The sequence below is a fragment of the Furipterus horrens genome, unplaced genomic scaffold (assembly GCF_987537825.1).
Source record: "Furipterus horrens unplaced genomic scaffold, mFurHor1.1.pri manual_scaffold_1, whole genome shotgun sequence".
In the NCBI taxonomy this organism is placed as follows: Eukaryota; Metazoa; Chordata; class Mammalia; order Chiroptera; family Furipteridae; genus Furipterus; species Furipterus horrens.
In genome coordinates, this window is record NW_028327171.1 from 157,241,548 (window position 1) to 157,264,909 (window position 23,362).

The 23,362-nt window shown below is 37.2% G+C and overlaps 1 protein-coding gene across 15 annotated transcripts in view; it reads left to right on the forward strand.

The window, feature by feature from the left end:
* Positions 1-1,600, forward strand: part of TANK (TRAF family member associated NFKB activator) — a 104,507-nt gene extending 102,907 nt beyond the window's left edge. For all 15 annotated transcript variants that reach the window (XM_090280269.1, XM_090280289.1, XM_090280259.1 and 12 more), the window contains one exon: positions 777-1,600. In XM_090280269.1, the coding sequence (XP_090136395.1) occupies positions 777-950 (174 nt within the window). In that variant the 3' untranslated portion in view covers positions 951-1,600. The remainder of the gene's footprint in view (positions 1-776) is intronic.
* The last annotated feature ends 21,762 nt before the right edge of the window (positions 1,601-23,362 follow it).

Sequence of the window (23,362 nt, forward strand, 5' to 3'; positions counted from 1 at the left end):
AGCATATTTATGTGCTGCTTATAAATGGATATAGTTTTATTGAATTATGATTTTCTCTAATTTTTTAATTAAGTAACTATTAACAGATTTCACCTTATTCAGCCACAAAAAGGAAAAAGAAAGCCAAACTATGCACTGTGTAACAGGAGCAAAATATGAAATCAAAAGAATGAATCCAGTGTTAGATTTTGTTGAATGATTAATTTAAATATTTGAGACCTCAAAAAAAATGATGTAATAAAAAAATTGCTCTTCAAAAATCAAAATAGCATTCACATGTGATTTTATTCATTGTGTATTTGCTTATAGTGAAATTTGAATTGCTCTTCATCACAATGTGTGTGTGTGTATATATATATATATATATATATATACATACCATGTTTAGTATACTATGTGTTAATAAAGGCCTTATAACTTAAGGTTTCTATTGAAAAATAGAAAAGATAGAAGTTAACTTTTAAAATCTCAATTATTGATTGTTGTTCCAAAACTACTGTTTTTGTGATATGAGTGTTAAAGTTAGAAGATTTTTAAATATATGAAGATAAAGTGCGTGGATGTGTGTTTTAAGTGATTTTTAATTAAAGTTTAGTTGTACCCCTTATGAAAAAGAATAAAATCGTGTCTCATACTAACTCTATGGAAAGTAATTTGTTTTCATATTAGAGATTTTCATATATATGTGCACATAACTCACTGGAATTTGAAATTCAATGCAAGTTGATTTTAAATATAAATAACAGGAGATATGTTTGTTTATTTGTTTCTTGCAGCCCATTTGGAAGCCCTTTCCTAATCAAGACAGTGACTTATCATCTGTACGAAGTGGCTCAGAACTGCATATACCTCGAGTATGTGAATTCTGTCAAGCAGTTTTCCCACCCTCCATTACATCCAGGGGGGATTTCCTCCGGCATCTTAATTCACACTTTAATGGGGAGACTTAAGACACATTTGAAAACAGACATATCAAGTTCTATGTGATGATTTGGGGTTTGTAATACTACAAATACTTTGATTGCAAACTTAGTTCAAGATCATTTATTAAAAAATCACAGCAATTTGAATTTTTTCTAAACTTATTTTGTAACTTTGTTTTATTAAAGATCAAACTATAATTCATTATATTCATGGTTACAGTGTTTATTACTGTAATTCAAAATTATGTATATGACTTACAAAATTGTATGACCTTAATTTATGTTTGCTTCAACTATCTAAGCTTATTGCTTGGATTTCTAGTTAGATCTGTTGAATTTGGTGATGTCAGATGTTTACAGGGTTTTTTTCATTAAAAAATTTAAATTATGCTCTAAGTGATTTTTTAAAATAAACCTATAATAAAGAATAGCAGACAACATAAACATCTAATTAAATACAAAACCTAAGACATTTTGTCCAGTGATAAAATCACTGGGAGAACTGTTTAAACACTTTAGAGTTTCTAAAATAATATACATGGTTTTTATTTCTACTGTGTTGGTACAAGATGAAATGAAATAAGTATTAAAAGAGTTAGTTATATTGTGATCGTTAATGTGAGCTTTGTTCCTGTGTAAAATAAATAAATAAAGGAAATAAATCACATTTAAGGGAAGTTTACAAAATGCATGTTTTCTTTCCAGTAATTCGATAGAAGGGTGATATCAGATCTGGTGATATTTTATTACAACTAAGAAGATCACTTTGAATTTTAAAATTATTTTTTAGACTAAACTTACTAAAGAAACACTTGTATTTCATGGGAGCAAATCTAAAACCCTATAAGGATTATATCCATATATATTAATTTATATTAGTAATATTCACATTCTTTTTGAGAAATTTGTTGTTCATTGTTAGTCTGATGACCACTGTAAGACATTTAAGAGAGAGGATACCAAATTCAGAAGGCTGCAGAATTTTGTTTAAAGTGAAACTTCCCTTTTATTTTCTTCCCTGTGATGCTTGTCTTTTAGGTTTCTCTTCCCTCCTACCTCTGCCCCCAATTTTTTAAGATGTTTGAGACATGACTTCCATTTTATGAAGTAAACATTGATTTACAACTCTCAAAACAAATTTAAGCCTTCTTTGGAGCGTGTGTTTTGAAAAGCTGGAGGGTTTCTGATAAGGGAATTGGAGCAGGCCCCTGTGCCACAGTGAGGAGCCTTAACTTGAGACAGAATGAGAGCAGTGCCTCAACTTCTCAGGGTGCCAAGCACATCACATTGACATCTTCCTCACCAGGGTGACATGGTGATTATTAGGTATTCACTGCGAAGTGTTCTAAGGCATGTACATCTTCCTTTCATTGCCACTGGGGCAGCTGAATGGAAATGCCTAGACAATTATCCAAGGCTCTTCCCTTCCCCCACTACCTTCCACGCACCCAGCCTCCCCTCTCACTCCCCCCTCCATCACACACAGGCACAAAATCAAAAATAAAAACTTCCCTGCGTATACCAGCCAGAATATACCCCTGTGCCTATCGTGGAAGGGGATTCTTTTTCTTTCTGCTTTTCTGGAAAAGTCCCTCACACACTTGACATCCAGTAGACTACTGACAACCAAAAGAAATTATAGCCCAGAGTGATTCAAAGTGTATCACTGACCCCTCTTCTCCGGTCAACTCTCTTCCCACCTCCAACACTGGAATAAGAGCGGGGAACTCTTATTTTCCTTTGGGTTCTAGTGCTGCCGCCTTCCGAGGGACAAAGGCCCTCTTGGGCCACAGGGGAGGTAGCGGGAGAACAGGCTCCTGTCCCGCACTGCAGAGGCGGCGCTGGCTGCAGCTTGAAAGGTGGAGTGGGCACCTGCCAGGTCTCCCTCTGTCTCTTATCACTGAGTCGTGTAGGGGCTGCATCCTGGCATCTGCTAAGCGTGGCCGGGTAAGAACAGCTCCCAGGTAAAAAAGCTGCACACGCGAATCGCTGAGTCTGAAAAAACCACCCCCGCCGAGGCGAGGCAGTTGTGAGCGGGATGCCTGAGAAGTGGGAGGTGAATGTCCTCAGGAGGGCCCCCCGGTGCAGCTTTCCCGGGAGACTGAGGCTGCTGCCAGCGGGGACATCTGCTTTCTTACACTCCCGCCTGGCTCACTCCGCCCCCTCAGCCCGAGTTGCGTGGTTATTTTACCAACACGGGGGTAGGGAGAACTCGAGGAGGTAAAAAGGGGGTGGATGGAAGCTCAGGAAACGTTCTTCCCACTCCCCCACGTCCCCTCCTTTTTCCTTCGCAATCCTTTAACCTTCAAGGTAAAGACTTTATAAATATGAACGATGAGCGTGTCCGCCGGCTTCTAGGTCCGCCTTCCGCTCGCGGGGCCCTCGGGTGCGGGGCCTTGCCTTTCTCTCCACCCTCCCCGAGGTCGGGCCGGGTTCCGGGGGTTCCGCGAGGCCGGCGGGTGCGCCCAGGCTGTGGCGCCTTCTCTCCCGGGCTGCTGCCTCGACAGCTGCTTGTAGCTACAGTAATTAGACTGTCAGGGCTCGTTAGAAGAGAGCGGGGAAAACACGCTTCTGACAGCAGATTCCGAGACTCCCCAGTTTGTTAATTTCTAAGAGATCTTTAAAGCATTAATTGAGGTCTCCCCAACTCTCCCCTCCCGTCCTTCTCCCCACCTCCTCCCTTCCCAAAAATATCTGCAGGAGAATTCTCTCCGCGTGGAAGCAGTGTTTCCCGCAAAACTACAAGCCCGCCCCCGATTCACGCACGGACCCCCTGTTTTATATCTACATGTATATGCACACATGTATACGCGTAAGGTTAACTCGGCGGAGGTCTCGTCCAAATAGGAACCAGGATTGCATTTAAAACACTAATAATTAATAAGTACACTAAGAAGGAAAGTGGGGGAGGGAAGCAGTCGGGAAGAAAAGAGAAAAGCAGCAGGCTGATTACGAGGTGTCAAAACTGCCAGGAGCAAGAAGGTGATAGCAATCAGGGGTGAGAAGAGTGCGGCATTCGTGCGGGGCAACTAATTATCCGTCTCATTTGAGAAGAGCAGCATTTGAGGCAGCAGCGTTCGCCTGCTGAACGGTGACAGATTGGCGCGGAGGAGAGGGGAGGTGTTAAAACAATGGAGCCGGGCGCGCGAGCGCTGCTGCATGCTAATCAGCCCTCCCTCCGCCTGCCTGCCTGCCGCGCTCCCTCCTTCCTCCCGGCCTCCCTCCTCCGCGCTCCCTCCTCCCGCCTGCGGCGTTCCCTCCTTTTCAAGCGGGCCTGCAGCCGCCGCCGCCGCCGGCACCGCCCGCGCCCTGCTCCCTCGCTTTCCCGCGTGTCCTTCCCGCCGCTGGCAACTGGAACCCAGCCACTGACACCGTGTCCCTCGCGGACCGGGGCTCCCTGCACTCCCCGCGGGCACCGTTCGCTGGCCCAGGCCGCAGGCGCGCCGCTGCCGAGCGCCACCCGTGCTGGTGCGCCTGGAGCCCGGCCTGAACGAGCACTCCGGTTCTCGGTTCCAAGCCTTGGAGAAGCGGCCGGGAAACCTAGATTCTCGCGCGTACTCGCTTTCTGCCTGCGGGCTGCACGCCTTGAGCAGGGAGCAGGAACCGAAGCAAACTGAGGAAAGGCGAGCGGGGTCCAGAAAAAGAAAGTCGGGTCCAGAACGACAGAGAAGGCCCCTGGACAGACAGCGGATCCCTCGATCGGGCCCTCAGCCGTTGGCAACTCCACAGGCCTAGCGCCCGCCCACCACCCCCACCCAGCGCGCCTGGGAGCTGCCACCATAACAGTCTTCCTCAATCTTTGATCTCCGAAGACCCCAACACCTTTCCCCACCCGCACCCCCAGGACTGAGCTATACTACTACACGATTTAGTAAGCGCAAGAGGAGGACAAATAAAGGGTCTTAGTATTAGCTGTGCTTCCAAGGCTTAGCCTCCTGACCTAAGGCTAGACTTAGGGGATTCTGGACCCATCAGAGAAACACCATTGAACTGTCCTGGGTCGGCTAAATAAAAGCTTTAAGAAACTGGCCACCCACCCCCTACTTGGGAAACTTGGAGCCCTGAGAGGGTCAGGGTTGTTGGCTCAGATCTCTGACCTGAAAAGAAGTTGGTCAAAATATCAGGGCCATGGCTGCCCCTGGACAGAGAATCCACAAGAGCCTGAGTCTCTGCTGAAAAAAGATCTATACCTATTGAGGCTGGACCAGGACCTGAGCTTTACGATACAATTTCCTCCTGCTTTCTGAGTTTGAAAGCTGACTGTTGAGTGTAACGCTTTTGGTTTTTTATTCCTATTTTTCACTATTACAGATTTACATAAACTACCCTTAGAGATTAAAAAACCTTGACACTAGCGTTCTTATGATTTAAATTAGTTAAAAGAAATAGCAACAGAGAACTGGTAGGATTTGAACTAAATGAGGGTGCAATTCCTTCTAAGGGATTACCTGCTAAATTAACATAAAACTTCCTTCCCCCAAGCCATAGATGGAAAAGGAAAGCAGATGAAAATTAATCCCTGCTGTGTAATTTTTTTCCTGTTGACCTTTACCATTGCATAACTTTACACACACAACTGTTCTTCCAAATCAATTTAAAATGTGAAGATTTGATAAAGCTGTCATACATACATGGGGTGTCATTGATATTATTCTCTCTACCCTTCAATTTGCAATGTTTCACAATAAAAGTACAACAAAAAATAAAATAAAAATCACTTGAGTACATTTGGGTATTTTATATCATCATTATTGATCTAGTCATGACAAAAACCCACAAGCACACAACCACCACTTTTCTTTAAGAATATGCCCCAGCATACCAACACAATAGCTGAATGTAAGATTATTAGGATCAACTAAAATAATACAGAATGCTTAACAGTTTTTAAATTGAGAATTCTTAAAAGACTTAAAGAATTGTGTGTAAATAAATGTTAATTCTTTTCTGTTTCCACTCTTTGGAAAATGCTAAGCAGATCTCTTTGCCCTTAGTGCATCACAGACTTTTCAGTGCTGGACTATCATCTGGCATTTGGAAAACCCCCTGGCATCTAAATCTGTTAGAATGGCAACCTATCTAACAAGAAAGAAATTTAACTTTACATATTTATTAATGTAAACTTGGAAACTTAGATGCTTCATCAGCATCGAAATTAAGCAATTTATTAACTATTCTAATCAGTCTTTTCTTCATTAACCAATTCTAAGAAGCAAAGTATCTCTCTCAAGCAGTGAACCTATAGCATTCAAATAAATTTAGTTCAATTCCATGTTATGTATTTCTAATAGCTAATCAAATTTGTTACCTCCTGACAATTGATTATTATGAGTTTAGTGTACTTTCTTCTCAGTCTTTAGACTTCACAAATGTGCAAGATTGATTTAATGGTGCATTTACAGATAAGTTTTTATTTGCACATAAGGACAAAAAGGTGAAGTGAAATTTGGTCCCAATGGAAACCTGTTAGGTTCCCTGAACATATGGCTCATTGGGCTGTTACTTCCTTTTTGAGATCATTTTCCAAGATTTTTTAATATATACATCAATTTGACACCAGTTATAAAGAAAATATATTGGCTTTGAAGATGCCTCCACCTGGGGCATATCTCTTAATAACAAACCATCTAGTCAGGCACCTCTGATTGTACAGGTTTCCAGTCTCCAAGAATAGAGCATAATTTGAAACCAGCCAGAACTGACAGTTGATTTACACCGTCTTTGAAATTAGGTGATTCTTTGGATTCTTAGACTGACACAATGATTTGATTAATACAGTTGAGGGGTGATCACTTAAATCCCTTTTTCGAAAGCTATGCATTTGGAATCCAGAGTATTACAATGATTTTTCTCGGTAGATACAAGTGATGTAATACACATATATTGAAAGTGTGTAGTGCCAGCTTAAGACTTAAGGGGAAAATCACAGCACATTGAAAAAGATGTAAATGTTCAATTGGTAAAAAAGTGGGGGAAACCGTGATAAAACATGTGCCTATTTCCATTAAGCTTAATTTACTATTCAAAACAAGTTTTTCCTAATAAGCTCTATTGTTTCTTTCTGTTTTGTAAAATTTAATATGTGTGAGACAAAAATCAGATTCAGAATGTGAATGAAGTCTGTTTGGTGAAAGCTCGTTGGAGCTTACAGTTCAAGGAGAACCTCAAATTAAAAGACATATCCCCTTATTACACTGATAAGATATAAGGAAGCAATTTTCTTAGGTCAGTTCTAGAACCATTTTCAACTAGATGGCTAACATCCTCTAGACTCAGAGCTCCTCATGGATAAAATTGAACAGTTAATGTGCAAAAAACACTAGACTATTCAGAATACTGATGCACGCATATTTACTAAATAACCTTAGCTTTCCCTTTATAACAGTCCTCTTCTTTCTGAGTTCCCAATCCCCAAATAGGACTGAAGTATAAGTTCACAAACATGTCATTCCCTTGTCCTGTCCATACAGGGTTGTTTGCCTTTAGGCCACTCACGCTTTTCCTGAGTATTTACACCTGATTGTTGAACCCCTTGATGGTGAACTGGTCTCCCTCACTTAAATAGTCCCCTTAGAATCTGGAATGCCTGGATAACTGGAGTGAACTCATGCTTCCTTTGTTGTTTAGGGATATATCATGAATACATTTTTAAATATCATGCTTATATCCTTTGGAAGCAGTGTAGAAAATATGAGTTATTGCTTATTAATTAATTCAAGAATAATCGCTCTAGAAATAACAAAATCTGAAAGACTGCATCATAATACAACTTTTTGTGTATGTGGACAAAACAAACTGTCTACAGAAAATGAATGAGTCCTTAAACCCCACTGAAATAGAAAATAGCTAGAACCTAACTCAAGCTCTCCAGCCTTCAATCCACTATTTTTTTCATAATAATCCTTCATCTCAGAAAAGATACATGTTTCACTAGCTTTGTACTTGGCTTCATAGAAAGATTAAGCCATTGTGTCAGAGTCTTTTGTACACAAAGAGACTAGCCATTAATCATTTTTGAGGACATTAGGAAGCCTGACACTACTTGACCAGTGGGTGGGGTGTATTTTTAGGTATTATCAATTTATCACCACCCTAACATGGGCCCAGAATATTTCTGCTGGGAGTAAGAGGCACACTGAGTGTGGAGCATTTCTCACGCCTGACCCACAGAGGGAACAGCAAGTGTTGGAATGTATTTTTCAAGTTCAGGATATAAACGAAGGTAGGCGAGAAGGTAAAAAAAAAGGTTAGTGCCTCTAAAGCATGGAGTTAATCCTTGCCGTAACAGCCGAACCACAATGTTAACTTTTTAATAGTCCAAATTCTAAACCAAAGGTTATATGGGAAAGAAAGAAAAAAAGTAAAGCAGTATGAACTGGAAGCGAGCCTATATATTTTCCAAACTATTAAACTGGAACTAAAACAATTTCTAAACCAAACAAATATTTCATTTGGGTCAAGAATTGGCCTTCACTTGTCTGGACATAGTCCTGAGGCTCATGAGGAGGTCTCAGCGCTTACATTATCTTTTCAACGGTTTGTGAATCAACTCTGAAAACAGCACTTATTATATAGTTTCTCCGTTTTAAAGTTGTTAAATAGCACTAATCGCTGGTGAGAAAGGGGCATTATGCAACTACAAGCAATTGGCTTGAAAAGAAGACAAGCTCACTGGGAATCCATAGGATCCTTAAGGGTGATGAAAACTTCCTTGAAAAAGTTTCTCCAGCCTAGACTGAAAAAGAAATGCAAGCAGCAGGCCTCCACTGTTATGCAACTTTGTGTCACACACACACACACACACACACACATACACACACACACACACACAGTACTCCAGTATGCAGCGGACCACTGTTTTGTTTTGTTTTTCCAGAAGTGTTACTGCTGGCGCCGTGAAAGTCTTTTCTTTCAGCATCTACAAGGCCCGGGTGAGATCTATTTGTAGGTTAAAGCACTGGTGAATATCAGAGCAGATTTTGCTCTACCTTTCTGCCTTTGAAGTTTTCAAGTCGCAGCTTTGTTTTTTTCAAGATAAAGTAAATATCAATGAGTAGTGTGGCTCTAGAGTAGAAGGTTAGAAAAAATGTATAATCCTGACATGGGAGTACCATAGTAACTGCCATTGTACTTCCAGACATGCTGTGATACCCTCTACTGGCCTGGAAAGGAGCCAGCGTCAGGGAAGGAACTGGTCCATTTTCCAGTCCACAATGGCACTGCCACTTCCTTCAAAATATAAGGACATTTCCAAGCATTTCAGTCATTTCTTCCTCCTCCAACCCCCTACAACATGCTTGGAAAAGTATGGGGCTCATTTCCTTTCCAAGGCAATGTCCCGGTAAAAATGTCCTGAGTATCCTGATTAATACACATCAAGAGAATGAGCCATCTTCTTGTATGTTTTCTTCAATAAAGTATTTTTTTTTTTAGTTATGATAGATTTAGCAAATAAAAATACAGGATGCCCAGATAAATCTGAATTTCAAATAAACAAGAAATAACTTCTTACTATAAGTATGCCCTATGCAATATTTGGCAAGCTTTTCTTTTTCTTTTTCTTTTTGTGGGTTTGAGGAGGAGCAGAGAGTGTGATTAGCTGTGGAGCAAATGTCCTTTTTGGTGCCGGGAATTTTCTTTCTTCCTTTCTCCTTCTGCAGGGAGTCTCAGGGCCTCTTAAGAATCTCTCGGCAATCGCTGTACAAACTACCCCCTCACTTTTGATTCTACGTTGTTTTGTGTTGTGTTTAAATGTGTGTTTATATAGTCACCGAGATAATGTGAGCTTTTCAAAGCGAGCATGCTTATCCCATCTCTTCCTCCCTTCCTCAGAGCTCCCTGCGCCTCCTTGCTGTCCTTTCAGGCTGCCTCAGGGAGGGTCAGGAGCACACAGAAAATTCTTCACTGCCACCTGTGCCCAGATGTAAAGGGAAACTGAGACTCAGGGACTGGGCCCGGTGGAGGGGGTGAGGGGGCGGGCACGAAAGGGGAAAGAAGAAAGCAAGGTGGGCTTTTAGGCCCTTCCAGACCCGCTCTGCGGAGGGACGAGGGCCTGAAGCCTGGACTGGAGGCCTCTTCCTGGCGCCGGCGCCTGCCTGTCCGGCGCGGGGTCCTGCTCTCCCGCTGGGGCCCGCGAGGCCGGGAGAGCGGGGGCCCCTCTGCCCCGCGAGCGGCGCAGGGCACCGATGGCTCTGGGCGCCCGGGGTCGGGAGGCCTGGAAACCTCGGCTCAGGGGCGGCAGGCGCCCAGGCCCGTCCCCAGCCCCCCTGCGCCTCGCATCACCTCGCTTCAGCCGGGCGATTTTTTCCCTCATTTGTTGCATTGTTTGCATTAATATGAATATCTTTTTCTGTTTGTTTTGTCTCCTGGGAGCCAATAAAGCTGTGAGTTTTTTTCTCTACACCAAATGCAACTCTTCGGGCGATCAATCAATGGGTAGTCTTTGGATAATCTGTGAAAGTGAGAAATCTAATAAAGCTAACGACTAAAACAGGAAAACAAAACCTATGTTTCCTCTTAGGTTAACTACGTCAGGATGAATGTGTTCCACTTCTGCTGCTTGAGGTGGATTTAACTCTTGTTCTTTCTTTTTTTTTTTTAACAAACGCATTTAAATGTGAAGATGGGAGGGAAGAGTGAGAAGAGCGAAGAGGGCTGTTTAATTTCTAATGATTGGCGGGGTCTTGCAAGAAGAGGAAAGGAGGTACTTGCTAACGTCCCAGAAAATGAGAGAGTGATGGAGGATTCTAATGAAATGCACTTTGGCGAAGAGGTCCTTAGCTTTCCAAGCAGGCAGGAAATGTACAATACATTAATAAGGAAGTTAACTGAGTAATAACAAATCAAGTTTTTATTAGGGTCCCCTGCCCCAATCACGTCTTTGCTCCTGTTAGATGCTAAATCCCCAAAATGCGTTTTTTGAAAGCTCCTGAGCCCTCCAGAGCAATACAAGAAGGATGAGAAGGGTCTTCTGCCTCTGTGGCTGTAGTTCTCACAACACAACGCCACCCAAATTATTTTATAAACACATCAAAATAACAATCTGAATTACCTAACATTCACAGCTGAACTGAAGAGCCCAAGATTATGTGATGAATTGTTAAATTGTGGTAGCATTGTTTTGGATTGCTAATTTAAAAAAAAATAAGCAAACCTCATGACTCTAGATATGACAACTGAAAATACCCACAAATTATTCAATAAATGAAGCGTCTAACAACTTTAACACTTCCTGGTCGCCTTGTAAATAAATGTAATTTGAGGTAGATTTTTTAAATCTTCAACCTAAACAGTGAATTCATTACCCGCCATTCAGATCTCTGGATGCCTATGGACTTCTTGGAATTAGGTGTTAAATAGACAAAAGTGAACCAAACTGCCTTTAAAAGCACAGCATGACCATGTAATTCTTTTTCCAGTTTGTGGTAAAAAATGATGAAACTTCTTTCCAAGTAGCTATCACCCAGATTTAGTGTGAAAAGTAGTGTAATTGTAATTCACGCCATCAGGGTCTATCGCTGATAGACGATCAGCTGTTCTGTGGTGGGGAGAGGCTTTCTTTTCAAATAGGAAAGCTGCCAAGTGCTCTGCGATACCTCCAGCAAGCTTATCGGATTGAGTTCAGAGCCAAAACAGCAGCTGCACACATATGCAAATTGGCAATTAATAGTATAACATTCTGGGAAAAAAATGTTTAAAATTTTTTTAAGAAAATAGAAAGAAACTACCTGAACATTAACCTTAACTGTAACTGGGACTTCTAGGATGAATGACTAAGGATTAATTACCCTCTGGAGAGAACTTGCTCTTTATTGCCTTCTCCCCTGCAGATTAAGTCTTTGTTGTCTTGCTGAGTTTTATTTGTTTCAAGGAACATAACAATGGGCAGTACAGGAAGAAGTTTTACAATTATTAAAAAGCCCTTATATTTGGATTCCAAAAAACGGGGAAATGAAGTTCTTTCCATTGATCATCCTTTCCATATACAGAAATCAAGAGCTAAGCATCCTCATGAAAAAGACATTTTGTTCTGGACGTCATCATATCCTTCCACCACAGCCTGCAGTAGGAATAAGCTCCACGTCCTGGGGGTGCTGCCTGTCTCTGTCTTGATTCGTCTGTCTCTTTCTCCCATTGACAAGAATGCTGCCTGTAGGCTTCACGCAGCAGTTTGCAGAAATACAGCAAGATTTATGGTTTCTGTTGCCCAGCGTGGGTAAACATTACACTCTCAAAATGTTTAAAGGTAAAAATCACATGAATTTGTTAAATTTCTTAATGTTCTGCCCCGCCCCCCCATCCCAATCTCACACACAAGTACACTGTTTCCCTGATATAGTCATACAATAGTTGTGGCTGGGGTTAGGTTGACAACCTAAGCTCCAGAAAGGGCATGGCATTTTCAGAGCAGGCTTTCCCTGACGTTTTGAGTTTTCTTCTCCCTCTACCACAGGGATGGGGTGAAAAACATGTTTCAGATAATCTGTGAATGCTTAATAGTCACAATTCCATGGCTGAAGATCCGTTTATTTCTGGAATGGGGTAGGTTTCAGAAATGTTGGTGTTGGGGGTTTTACAGAGTTTGAGGTTTGGATCAGGATCCTAATTCTCCTTCATGTGTAAGGGTGAAGGAGGTTTATTTTGCTTTATTTTTTGGCTGTCTTGGGATGAAATTGTATCAATGCTGGCTGTCATGTACCATATATGCTGAGTTGTGACCTTTTTTTTTTTTTTTTTACCTTTGCCTCTATTTATCACCTATACTTCTGGCGTTCTTACTTTCAAGTTTATCGCAATTCAAGTGTGCCTTTAGTTTAAAAACATTCTTTTCTTATACCCTAGGGTCACTTAGAATCCAAGACAAGTTTTGGATTATTAACACTCTAGTTGAAAGGATACACTTTCATTACCAATATAGGTTTGGAATCTTGAATATCAAATCTTTAATAAGAAATTCACCCATGTGGAATTTAAATACATTTGTTTATATTTCCTGGGGGAAAGAAGATTTCGGATAACTGTCAATTAAGCCTCAGTATTATTTGGAGTACAGAAAAATTTGAATCCCTACATAAGAGGACAAAAATCCCTTCCTCTAAATAACTCTAGGTCAGTAGATTCTACTTTTCTAAATATTCATTATTAACAGAACTTTTTTGTCTGACTAAATAGTAGTATCCTATGTTCTGAAGATTATAAAGTATGGGAGAAACATTGTCAAGCCTAAATTTTATTTATAATTAAGGTATTATTTTTCCTGACTTGTGAGTGAATTTGAATGCACTGTTAGACTTTTCTTTTTACTTGTGACTAAATAAAGAGTAGTTTAAAATGATGTAGCAAGTCAATTGAAAAGTTGCTTTTGAATAAAACAGAACAATGGGAATGCCAACTTCTTTTCCTTCTCTATAACTTCATTAACATGATTTATAGACATTTGCATGTAAAATGTAGTTAACAAAGATTCCATAAAAGTAAATTTAGTCCTTTAGTGCCTACTTCTATGGTCAAATCAGACTATTTGGCAAAATTTGAAGCTTTCCAAGAAGCCTGGTTTCTACCTGGAAAATAAATTCCTAAATTTGAATGTGTGACTTATACTATGGTGAGTTTCTATCTGTTGCATTTTATTTTAGTGCGTATACTAGAAATTGTATTTAGAGTTTTCTAAAATTGTCATCTGTCAAGGTAGAGAGTTATAGTAATATAATTATACCCAGAAAAAGTGTTCTGACTTTAGATTCTTCTGGTACAGTTCAATGTATCTTACTATTTTAAATTGTAAACAGTTTGCTTTATAAGAACTATGTTTGCTTAATCAAAGATTCTATGTTGTATGACACCAAGTATCATAATGTGATGATTGGTGAGATGTCATAGATGGTGAAGACAACACTAAATTAACTTATCCAGACACAAACTCTGTCTTATAATGCTGCAAGTGTACACAGTGGGAGGAGATGAAGACGTGGGACCATGGCTCAGTTAATATTTATTACCACAGCTAGTGAAAAGGGTAAACTATATCTCTTGTTAAAATGTATTTGCAGCTTTTTCTTTATCTGAAAGGAGAGTGTATAATCTCCTAAAGGAAGCAGTATGACATTTCTTTTCTGAACTGTACATTTTCTAAGAACAGGTGTGGCTGTGGAACTCTATACCCTCAAGCCCAGGAATTTTATAATTCACTGCAATATATGAAAATATGTCTAATACCTATACCACTTTCATATTATAATTTTTATATTTGTAATTTTTTATTCTAAAGTGCTTTGTGAATCCAGATGAATATATAAGAGATACCCCATTCTGCAGGAGTGAAAAGAAGAAAAAATTGATTCATATTTTAAGGTGCTATATTTCAACAATATGATGTTAAAATATTTTATCTTAGCACAGGGCATTTACTCTGAAGAATTTATCTGGAGAACACAGGACATTTTCTATATAGTAAATTGAATGGGGAGCCTTTATTTAAGATGACAAAGGGTAATATTTGTAGAAAATCATGCTTCTAGGAAATTTATTTGACCATTAGATTAATAGTCTAAGAAATAATGATGATAGAATAATAATTTTTTGGTTAAGTTCTTTCTCTGTGCTAGACACTTCACACATATTCCCTCATTCAGTCATAATAACCAACTTATGAAGCCAGCATTATTATCTTTATTTTACTGAAAAGGCAAATGAGACTAAGTCTAAGTCACATAGCTAGTATGTGATGGATGAGCCCCTATGGCCTTGGACATCTAATGTTCTCACATACCATGTGAGGCATTTCCGTTCTGGTATCTGAAGGGTGGAGGCATGAGGAGGTTAGAGAACAATCCCGTCCTCTTAGAACTCCATTTTTTCTTTACTAAATCAAAAAGAGCCAATGAAGTAGCTCAAGACTTCAGCAGTGTAATTGAAGTCCCTTTGATTAGGAAGTCTTTATACGACTGGAAACAGGACTGTTTTGGCACATGCATAAAGACTCAAGCAATCTCCACATCCACCCTCAATTTTAACAATTTGAAGCAGTAAGCTTCCCGGATAGTTTTATATGCATTGCTAAATGAAGACAAAAAAACTGCATTTGCAAGGAGAGGAAACCCAGTTAAACTAGGTTGCAAATTTGGCCCTAATTTAGTGTAGCATTTGTGATACATATAGGTTAGAGTGACATTTATATAATGGTGTGAAATATGAGAAAGTTCCAATGCTAGACACAAAGACTTTATAAAATTGCTTTTGCCTCCTTTGGTTAGTTTAAGAAACAGGAGGAAGAATTTGGTTTTTCAAGTGATGGGAAGCCTTTAAGGATGTTGGAACACAATTTGGTCCCCTGGGGTTCTGCCTGCTGTACAATTTTAAATGTCTTTTAGCTAAAAAATTGGCCAACAAGGGAAACATAGAGATGAAATCTCTTCTTCCTTATCTGGGAAGTGAGAAGCTGTAGGTAGCTAGCATAATCCAATTACGATAGTCTAACAAACGGTCAGCTTTTGGGTTAGTAAGCCATGAGCATTCCTCTTAGCTAATAGTTCTACATAGATGGAGTAATTACATGTATGTGAGAATTTACTTTGGAGGTTTTGCCCTTATGCTCGGTTGTAGACATAGGTTTCAGCTTGAGAAATACAGACAGAAATGAGACTAGAGAGACACACGATGTTTTATATAAATTCTGCAATCATGGTACCTGAAACTGTTTCCATTTTTCCAGTGAAGACCACTGGAGGGCAGTGTTTTCTCCTTTGGGAACAGCATCTGATTTTTTTAGATGGAGAATGCATGGAGAGTTAAAAAGGCATCTGGGTTATGAAAAATTAGTAGCACTTCTCGTTCAGGCTGTGCTGGGAATTTACCCCTCCTGTTTACCTGTCATTCAGGTTGTTGCTTATTATACTGTCAGCCAACTTATTTACATACTTAAAATCAGATCCTAAAAGATCATGTACAATATTTGTTACCTGGGAGTCTTTTAAATAAGTTTTATATTCATTAACCATTTGAGGATTGTGTGCAGTTTGTCTTACCAATATAAATAGCATATGAAAGAAAGATATGTGCACAAGAAGGGTAGTTTTAACTAGCTTCTTTGCACTTCAAAATTTCAACATTTCATTAAGTTTACAATAACTTTATTTTCAGTACAATAGGTATGCCTAAGTTTGCCACCAAATCAACAAGTCAGTATTTTCTAGCAAATCAAGATTTTTTTCTAGATGCTGTTTGCTATATGATATGTCTTGTTCCCTAGGGATAGTTTATAGAAAAATAGTTAGAAAGTTTTTATTAAAAGTAATCTATTACTGAGTATGAAATTATATGATTATACTTTTTGGCTCTGACTGATGTCACTCAGTGGGTTGGGTGTTGACCTGCAGACCTGCTTGCTGGTTCAATTCCTTGTCAGGGTGTGTGAGAAAGACAACTAATCAATGTTTCTCTCACACATCGATGTTTCTCTCCTTTCTCCCTGCTTTCCTCTCTCTCTAAAAATAAATACCTAAAGTCTTTTCAAAAATTATACTTTTTGGTGTTCACATTAATTGAAAAGTGAAGCTGGGTTACATAATATAATTTGTGGGGGGGATTTAATCTCTACTTAATGTATATAATGCTAATTGAATTTTTAAATTATAATAGTCATTTGTTTCATTTTTAAAAATAAAAATATTTTATCTCTAATTTTATTTAGCAAAAGATTGTTATTTGTAACAAAATTAATTTTGTTCTTATGGTTTATTTGATTTTTAAAAAATAAAATGACTAGAAGCTGACCTGGAATTATACCTAAACAACACAAAGGAACCCAAAGCAGCCAGGTCACTTGAGGAAACACATAAATATCAATGTCTGCATTATAAACATTTAAAATATTTTTTCTAAGATTATTTCTGATTATAAAACTAATGTGTTTATTATGGAAATTATAGAAATAATATAATAAAAATCACCCATAACCCAGCCAGTTAGAGATAATCACTATTAATATTTTAGAGTATATTCATACAGCATACTTTTCTATGCAACTATATATTAAAAATAATTAGAGTACATGACATCTCTTATTGTGAGCTACACATTTTATTTAAAATATATCACAAATATGTCCTATTTCATTAAATATTTGTCAACATAACTATTTTGAATGAGTATTTTGGGCACTAGAGTTTATCTAACAAGTTCTCTATTACTGTATATTTGGTGGCTTCTAGTTTTTCTTTATTATAAACAATGTTATGACAAACATCTCTGTAGACAATATTTTCATACATCTATAATTATTTCCTCCCCATAAATTTCTAAAAGGGGAATTTAGGGGTCAACAGTTTTGTTTTGTTTTTCTTTTTTGAAAATATTGAAAATAAGCCCAAAGTGTCTTCCAAAACGGAAGTGCATGAGTGTCCATTTTTCCATATCTTCAGCAACACTGAATTTTTTTTTTGTTGACACTATAACAAATATCCCCCATTTTCTTCCCCTTTGCCCCCCTCCACCCAGCCCCCACCCACTATCCCCTGGCCTTCACGATATTGTTGTCTGTGTACATGGACTATGCATATATGTTCTTTGGTTAATCTTTTCCAATCCCCCCATACCCCTGGCTTGTCGGTGTGTTCCATGTATCCATGCCACTGGTTCTATTTTGTTCATCAGTTTATTTTGTTCATTAGATTTTATGTGAGTGAGATCATATGGTATTTGTCTTTCTCTGACCGGCTTATTTTGCTTAAGATAATATTCTCCAGGTCCACCTGTGTTGTTTCAAAGGGTAAGTTTGCCTTCCTTTTTACTGATGAATAATATTCCATTGTGTAAATGTACCACATCTTCTTTATCCACTGAACTGCTGATGGGCACTTGGGCTGTTTCCAGATATTCGCTATTGTAAATAATGCTGCTATGAACATAGGAGTGAATAATTTCTTTCTGATTGGTGTTTTTGTTTTCTTAGGATATATTCCCAGACTAAATGTTACTAATCTTCTCTGATTTGATGTTTAAAAAATATTTGTTCTTCTACTCATTGTTATTTTGGTTTCTTGAAAAACTTAATGTATCTCTTATGTTTATTTGCTATTTATATTGTTTCATTATGGCTTGCTTTATTCTCAACATTATTCATTTTTTTCTCTTGAGATATTTGATTTTTTAAATTTATTTGTGAGAATCTTTTATATAGTAGGAATAGTAACACTGTATCATACATTTTATAAGTATTTTTCCAGGCTATTATCATATTTTGTTATTGACTTTTTCACTTTTATCAATTTTCAAAATGTTTTTACTAAAATGTCTACCCTTGTAGATTTAGAAAATGTTTCTCACAAAAATTAAATATTCATTTATATTTTCCCTGATATATTTGATGGCTTTGTTTTGTTTTTGTTTTCATTTCATTCACTTAATGCTTTAACTAATCTGTAATTTATTTTGATTTATCATGTGAGGTAAGGATTAGATCACTTTTTCCATTGTTAATCAATTATGTCTGAATATTTATTGAATAGTATACCTTTTTTTACTGATTTAAAAAGACTTTGAATCAAGCTGAAAACTTTCATATTCCAGGGTCCACGCCTGAGACTAATTTCTGCTCCACGTTTTTCTCTCTTCTTTCACTTTTATCACAATGTCTTAATTATATATTGTGACATCTGGTATTGGCAGTCTCTCTTCAGTTCTTCAGTAGTATTTTTTTCCCAAAGTTTTCTTTGTCATTTTTTCCCTTTATTTTTATATACTTCAGAATTACTTTATTAATTAAAAATTTCACTTCAGAACGTATGTTTTGCTATGGAAAAAAGCCAAAGATATATTAAGTGAAGAAAGCCAGTTGTAGAAGAGTATATATGATGTTATCCCTTCTGTAAGTATGAAAAGTCAGAAAAAGCATAGAATTGTATGCATATGCCCATGTGTATGTGACTACATGCCCTAGAGATACATACAAATTCTGGAAGAATAGATGAAAAAATTGTTAACAATGATTACCTTTGGGGACCAGGAATGGACTTTGTGGGGAAGAGAAAATTTTGCTTTATTCTATAAGGTAGAGTTTATAAGTAGTTTGGACTTTAAAATTCACCTGAAACTCAAAACAGAGTTACATCAAGTTTATAAATGAATTGGGACATTCTTACAACACTGTCATTTTCCCATATAGGAACACTTTTCAAAAAATTTTATGCCTCTCAGTAAAGTTTTGTAATATTCTTCAGATGGGCCTTACACAAGCTCTGTAGTTTATTGGTTTATCCCTGGATTTATTAATCTATAAATATATGTAAATTACATATCTGTATCAATAAATTTATATGCAGATATAGATATATAATGTTATAAACATATATAGTACAATTGCTATTGTTTGTAAAGTTAATTTGCCTTATTGAAGACTATTTTCTAACTGTCTTTTTTTAAATAATTGAGGGCAACTTGATTTTTTAATTTTCTGGACTTCAACTTTAAAAATAATCCTAAAGTAATTGGTCAGTTCAAGCTGGTCAGTTCAAGTTTAAGCTAAAATTATTGTTTTATGTCGACGTCCTCTAATTTGACTCTGTATAATTGTATTCATTTATATGATTTTTTTAATCATGCAAATATGGCTTAAGAAAATAGCAATTATGAGGAATATTTTAAAATATGTATAACTATCACTTTCTGAAAAATGCAAAGGAATAATGAAAAAATAACTATTAAAATAAGTAGGATTCCCATTAATAATTTATGAAAACCTAGACAAAGAAGAAAAATAGGTATGATCTATTTTGAGTCCTATAGAACTTTTTCCTGTATTTGTTGTAGATGATACTTCTATTTTTCATATTTTTTCTTTTCAAAAAGGAAGTATTTTATTGCTATTATCCTTGCCTATAAGTGTATAATGTTCTCATTGCAAAAAACATGCAAATATTATAGAAAGAAGTACTTTCTTATATGGTCAACCATAACCTTATCATCTAGAAAAATATTATTTAATAATGTTACTTACTCTTCAAGAATTAATTTTGTATATTTAAAAAGTGAGACCACGCTATACACACTGGTTTTTAGCTTCCTTTTTTCCTTCTAAAGTATAATCACTGTTGTCTCTTAATGTCTGTAAATGCAGATCTTCATAATTCCTGATGGCTACCATTAAAATGTATATTTTATTTCATTACATTCCATAATTTATTTGATTAATTTTCCATAAATTAACACTTGGTAGTTTCCAATATTTTACAATTAATATTCTAAAACATCTTTTTGCATTTGACATACTATTTTTTAAGAAATAAAATGCCTGATTGAGTCTTCTTAACTTTAAGACTTTGGATAATATTGCAAACTATGCTCCAAAAAAGCCATAGTGATTTTGCTTTCAAGCCTTTTCAATATTTAGTGTTGCTATTATTTTTATTTAATTTTTTAAATTTTTAAAAAAGATTTTATTTATTTATTTTAGAGAGAGGGGAAGGAAAGGAGAAAGAAGGAGAGAAGTGTCAATGTGCAAGAGAAACATTGATCAGCTGTCTCTCACAGGCCCTCAACTGGGGACATGGCCCGCACCCAGGCATGTTCCTGAGTGGGAATCAAACAAGTGACCCTTCGGTTTGCAGGGTGGCACTCAATCCACTGAGCCACATCAGGCAGAGTGTTGTTATTATTGTTAAATCTTTTACAGTCTGATAGGTGGGAAATAGTATTTTATTGTTCTTTCAATTTCAATTTTTTGAATACTAATGAGACTTATTGAGCTTTCTTATGTTTAAGGTCTATTGTTGTTTCCATATTTGTGAATTAACTATTCTTTTCTAGTCCTGCTTTTCTTTTGGAGTATACAGCTTATTGTTCTTGACTTTTAAATGGCTCCTTGTAGATAAAAAATATTAAAATTTTGTTTGTGATATGTATTTCTTTCAGCATGTCTTTACTTTTTTTTACCCTGTTTATGTCATTTTTGCCATACAAGGTTTTGATGTAATCAAGTTCATAAGTAATCACTGAAATTCAATGTCTTTGGTGTCATTCTCAGACACTATGATAAGATTAATAAGAAAAATTATCTTATGGTTTATTATTACTATATTTATATTCTCAGATTTAAAACATATCTTTAACCAATATAGATTTTTTAAAGACATAACTAGAGATCTAACAATATTTTTTTCCAAATGATTAATGTTCCCACACCATTTTTTAACAATCCATATTTTCTCCACTAAGTTTTTGGATATACTATAACCTGGGTCCAGATTTTATCTGGATTAACGACTTCATTTATCTATATTAATTTGATCTGTATTAGTGTGAATATGAGAATATTATTCTTGTTTTGCTGCAGTAGTGCTGTGTAACAAACATACCCCAAATTTTAATGGCTTACAACAAACATTTAGTTCTCTCTCATGATTATCTGAGTCAACTGTAAGTTTGCAGTTTTTTGCTGGACACAGAGGACTTTTCTCCTGGCTCCAAGTCATGTTTATGACTGTTCCACCTGACTCTTATCAGGCTGAAGTAACAACTCCCTAGAACATATTCTTCTCATAATGAATGGTAGGGGTTCAACAGGGCTGGTGAAAACTTGGCCACACTTCTTAAATCTCAGTTTAGCACATTCTCTTTTCCATTCACACTCCCATTGGTTTGAGAAAGTCACATACCCAAACCCCAAATGAATGAAAAAAGGAAGTAGAGTGCCTTCACAGGCCATGGAGAAAATGAAGACTTGTAAACAATACTTCTACCATCACTGAGCTAGTTATATTTTTAAGTCCCAGATTCTTCACTGTTAAAATGGTTATTGTTAAGATTCAATGGCATAGATAATAAATATCAAACACATTGGCACCTGGCATCTAATAATTCAATAAATGTATATCTGCTTTTTCACAGTATACTATAGCTTTGCAAGATACTTTACTCTGTGGAAGAGCAGATTAGCACTTCACCATCACTCTTTCCTTTTTTGTTCTTTTTTTCCTTCTTCCTCTCTCGTTTTTCTCATTACTCTTTCTTTTACAGGACTTTTTTCTGACTATTCTCTATCATTTTTTTCAAGGTAAATAAGCAGACTTTTGATTCCATCACACATGTTCATTTCATTATAACTGAGGAAAACATCTTCTCAATCATACTACTTTTAGAATGATGAGCAAGTTATTTCAAAGTTTTACCAGAGGAGGTTAAGGGATTACTCTTGGGACCCATAATAATCAACATTTCTGTTTATTAAAAAAAAAAGTCAAAACTATACTACCAAACTTACAAATGATGTTAAATTAATTGAGGTGGTTAGTATCCAGAAAATATAAATTAAAATTTAATTTAGGATAACGATCATATAAAAATAATGTATAAAAGAAGCAAATACAAGGCATACTCATAAACATTTAGTGCAATATAAGATTGTACAAGAGTGCCTAGACAAAAAGAACCAAAGAAAAAGACTTTGAGGTTTATCTGCAAAGTACAGTCAACAATGTGAAAGAAAAACATATAAGTGGGGACCAAAAAAAACAGAATTTATTTATTAAAAAAATTATGTATTTATTCTTACATGTTTAAACTTCAATTGCCTTCAAAGTGCTCTCCATTTGCTACAATACACCTACTGAGATGTTTTTTCCACAGCTCAAAACAGTTTTGGAACTCATTGATTTTGACGCCTTTTAAGGTTTCTGTTCTTTGTTTCACTTCTCCCACATCGGCAAAATGTTTCCCTTTGAGGATTTTTTTCATCCAGGGAAACAAACAAACAAAAAAAGTTGCTCAGGGCAAGATCAGGTGAATAGGGTGGGTGGGGCATAGAGGTTATGCCATTTTTGGTCAAAAACTGCTAAACACTCAGCACGATGTGGGCAGGTGCACTCATAAATGACCCATTGTGAATTGGGCAAATGTTGAAAGGGTCTTCAAAAAAAAAATTCACTGAAGCCAAATGCAGCCTCTCACAACACCACCAGCTGGTACTGATACAGATGGGTTCCTAGAACACTCACCTAGCAGGGAAAGCCTGTAATACAAGGGACCCATCCTCCAGAAGATAATTCAGGGTTTTTGTGTTCCCCTCATAATTCTTATGCTTTCCTAAGTAACCTTAAGAAGGCAAGAGACAGCCCTGGCTGGTGTGGCTCAGTGGATTGAATGCCAGCCTGCAACCAAAAGGTCCCCGGTTCGATTCCCAGTCAGGGCACATGCCTGAGTTCTGGCCCAGGTCCCTAGTTGGAGACATGCAAGAGGCAACCAATCAGTGTATCTCTAACACATTGATGTTTCTCTCCTTTTTTTCCCCTTCCTTCTCCTCTCTCTGAAAGTAAATAAATAAAATCTTAAAAAAGAAAAAGAAGGCAAGAAACAATTTCTCCTCTGTATCATGTATTAATTATACTTTTGTTTGAAAAGTACTTTCTGTTGGATCATAATTTTAAAAGATTTGGAGATATTGATAATAG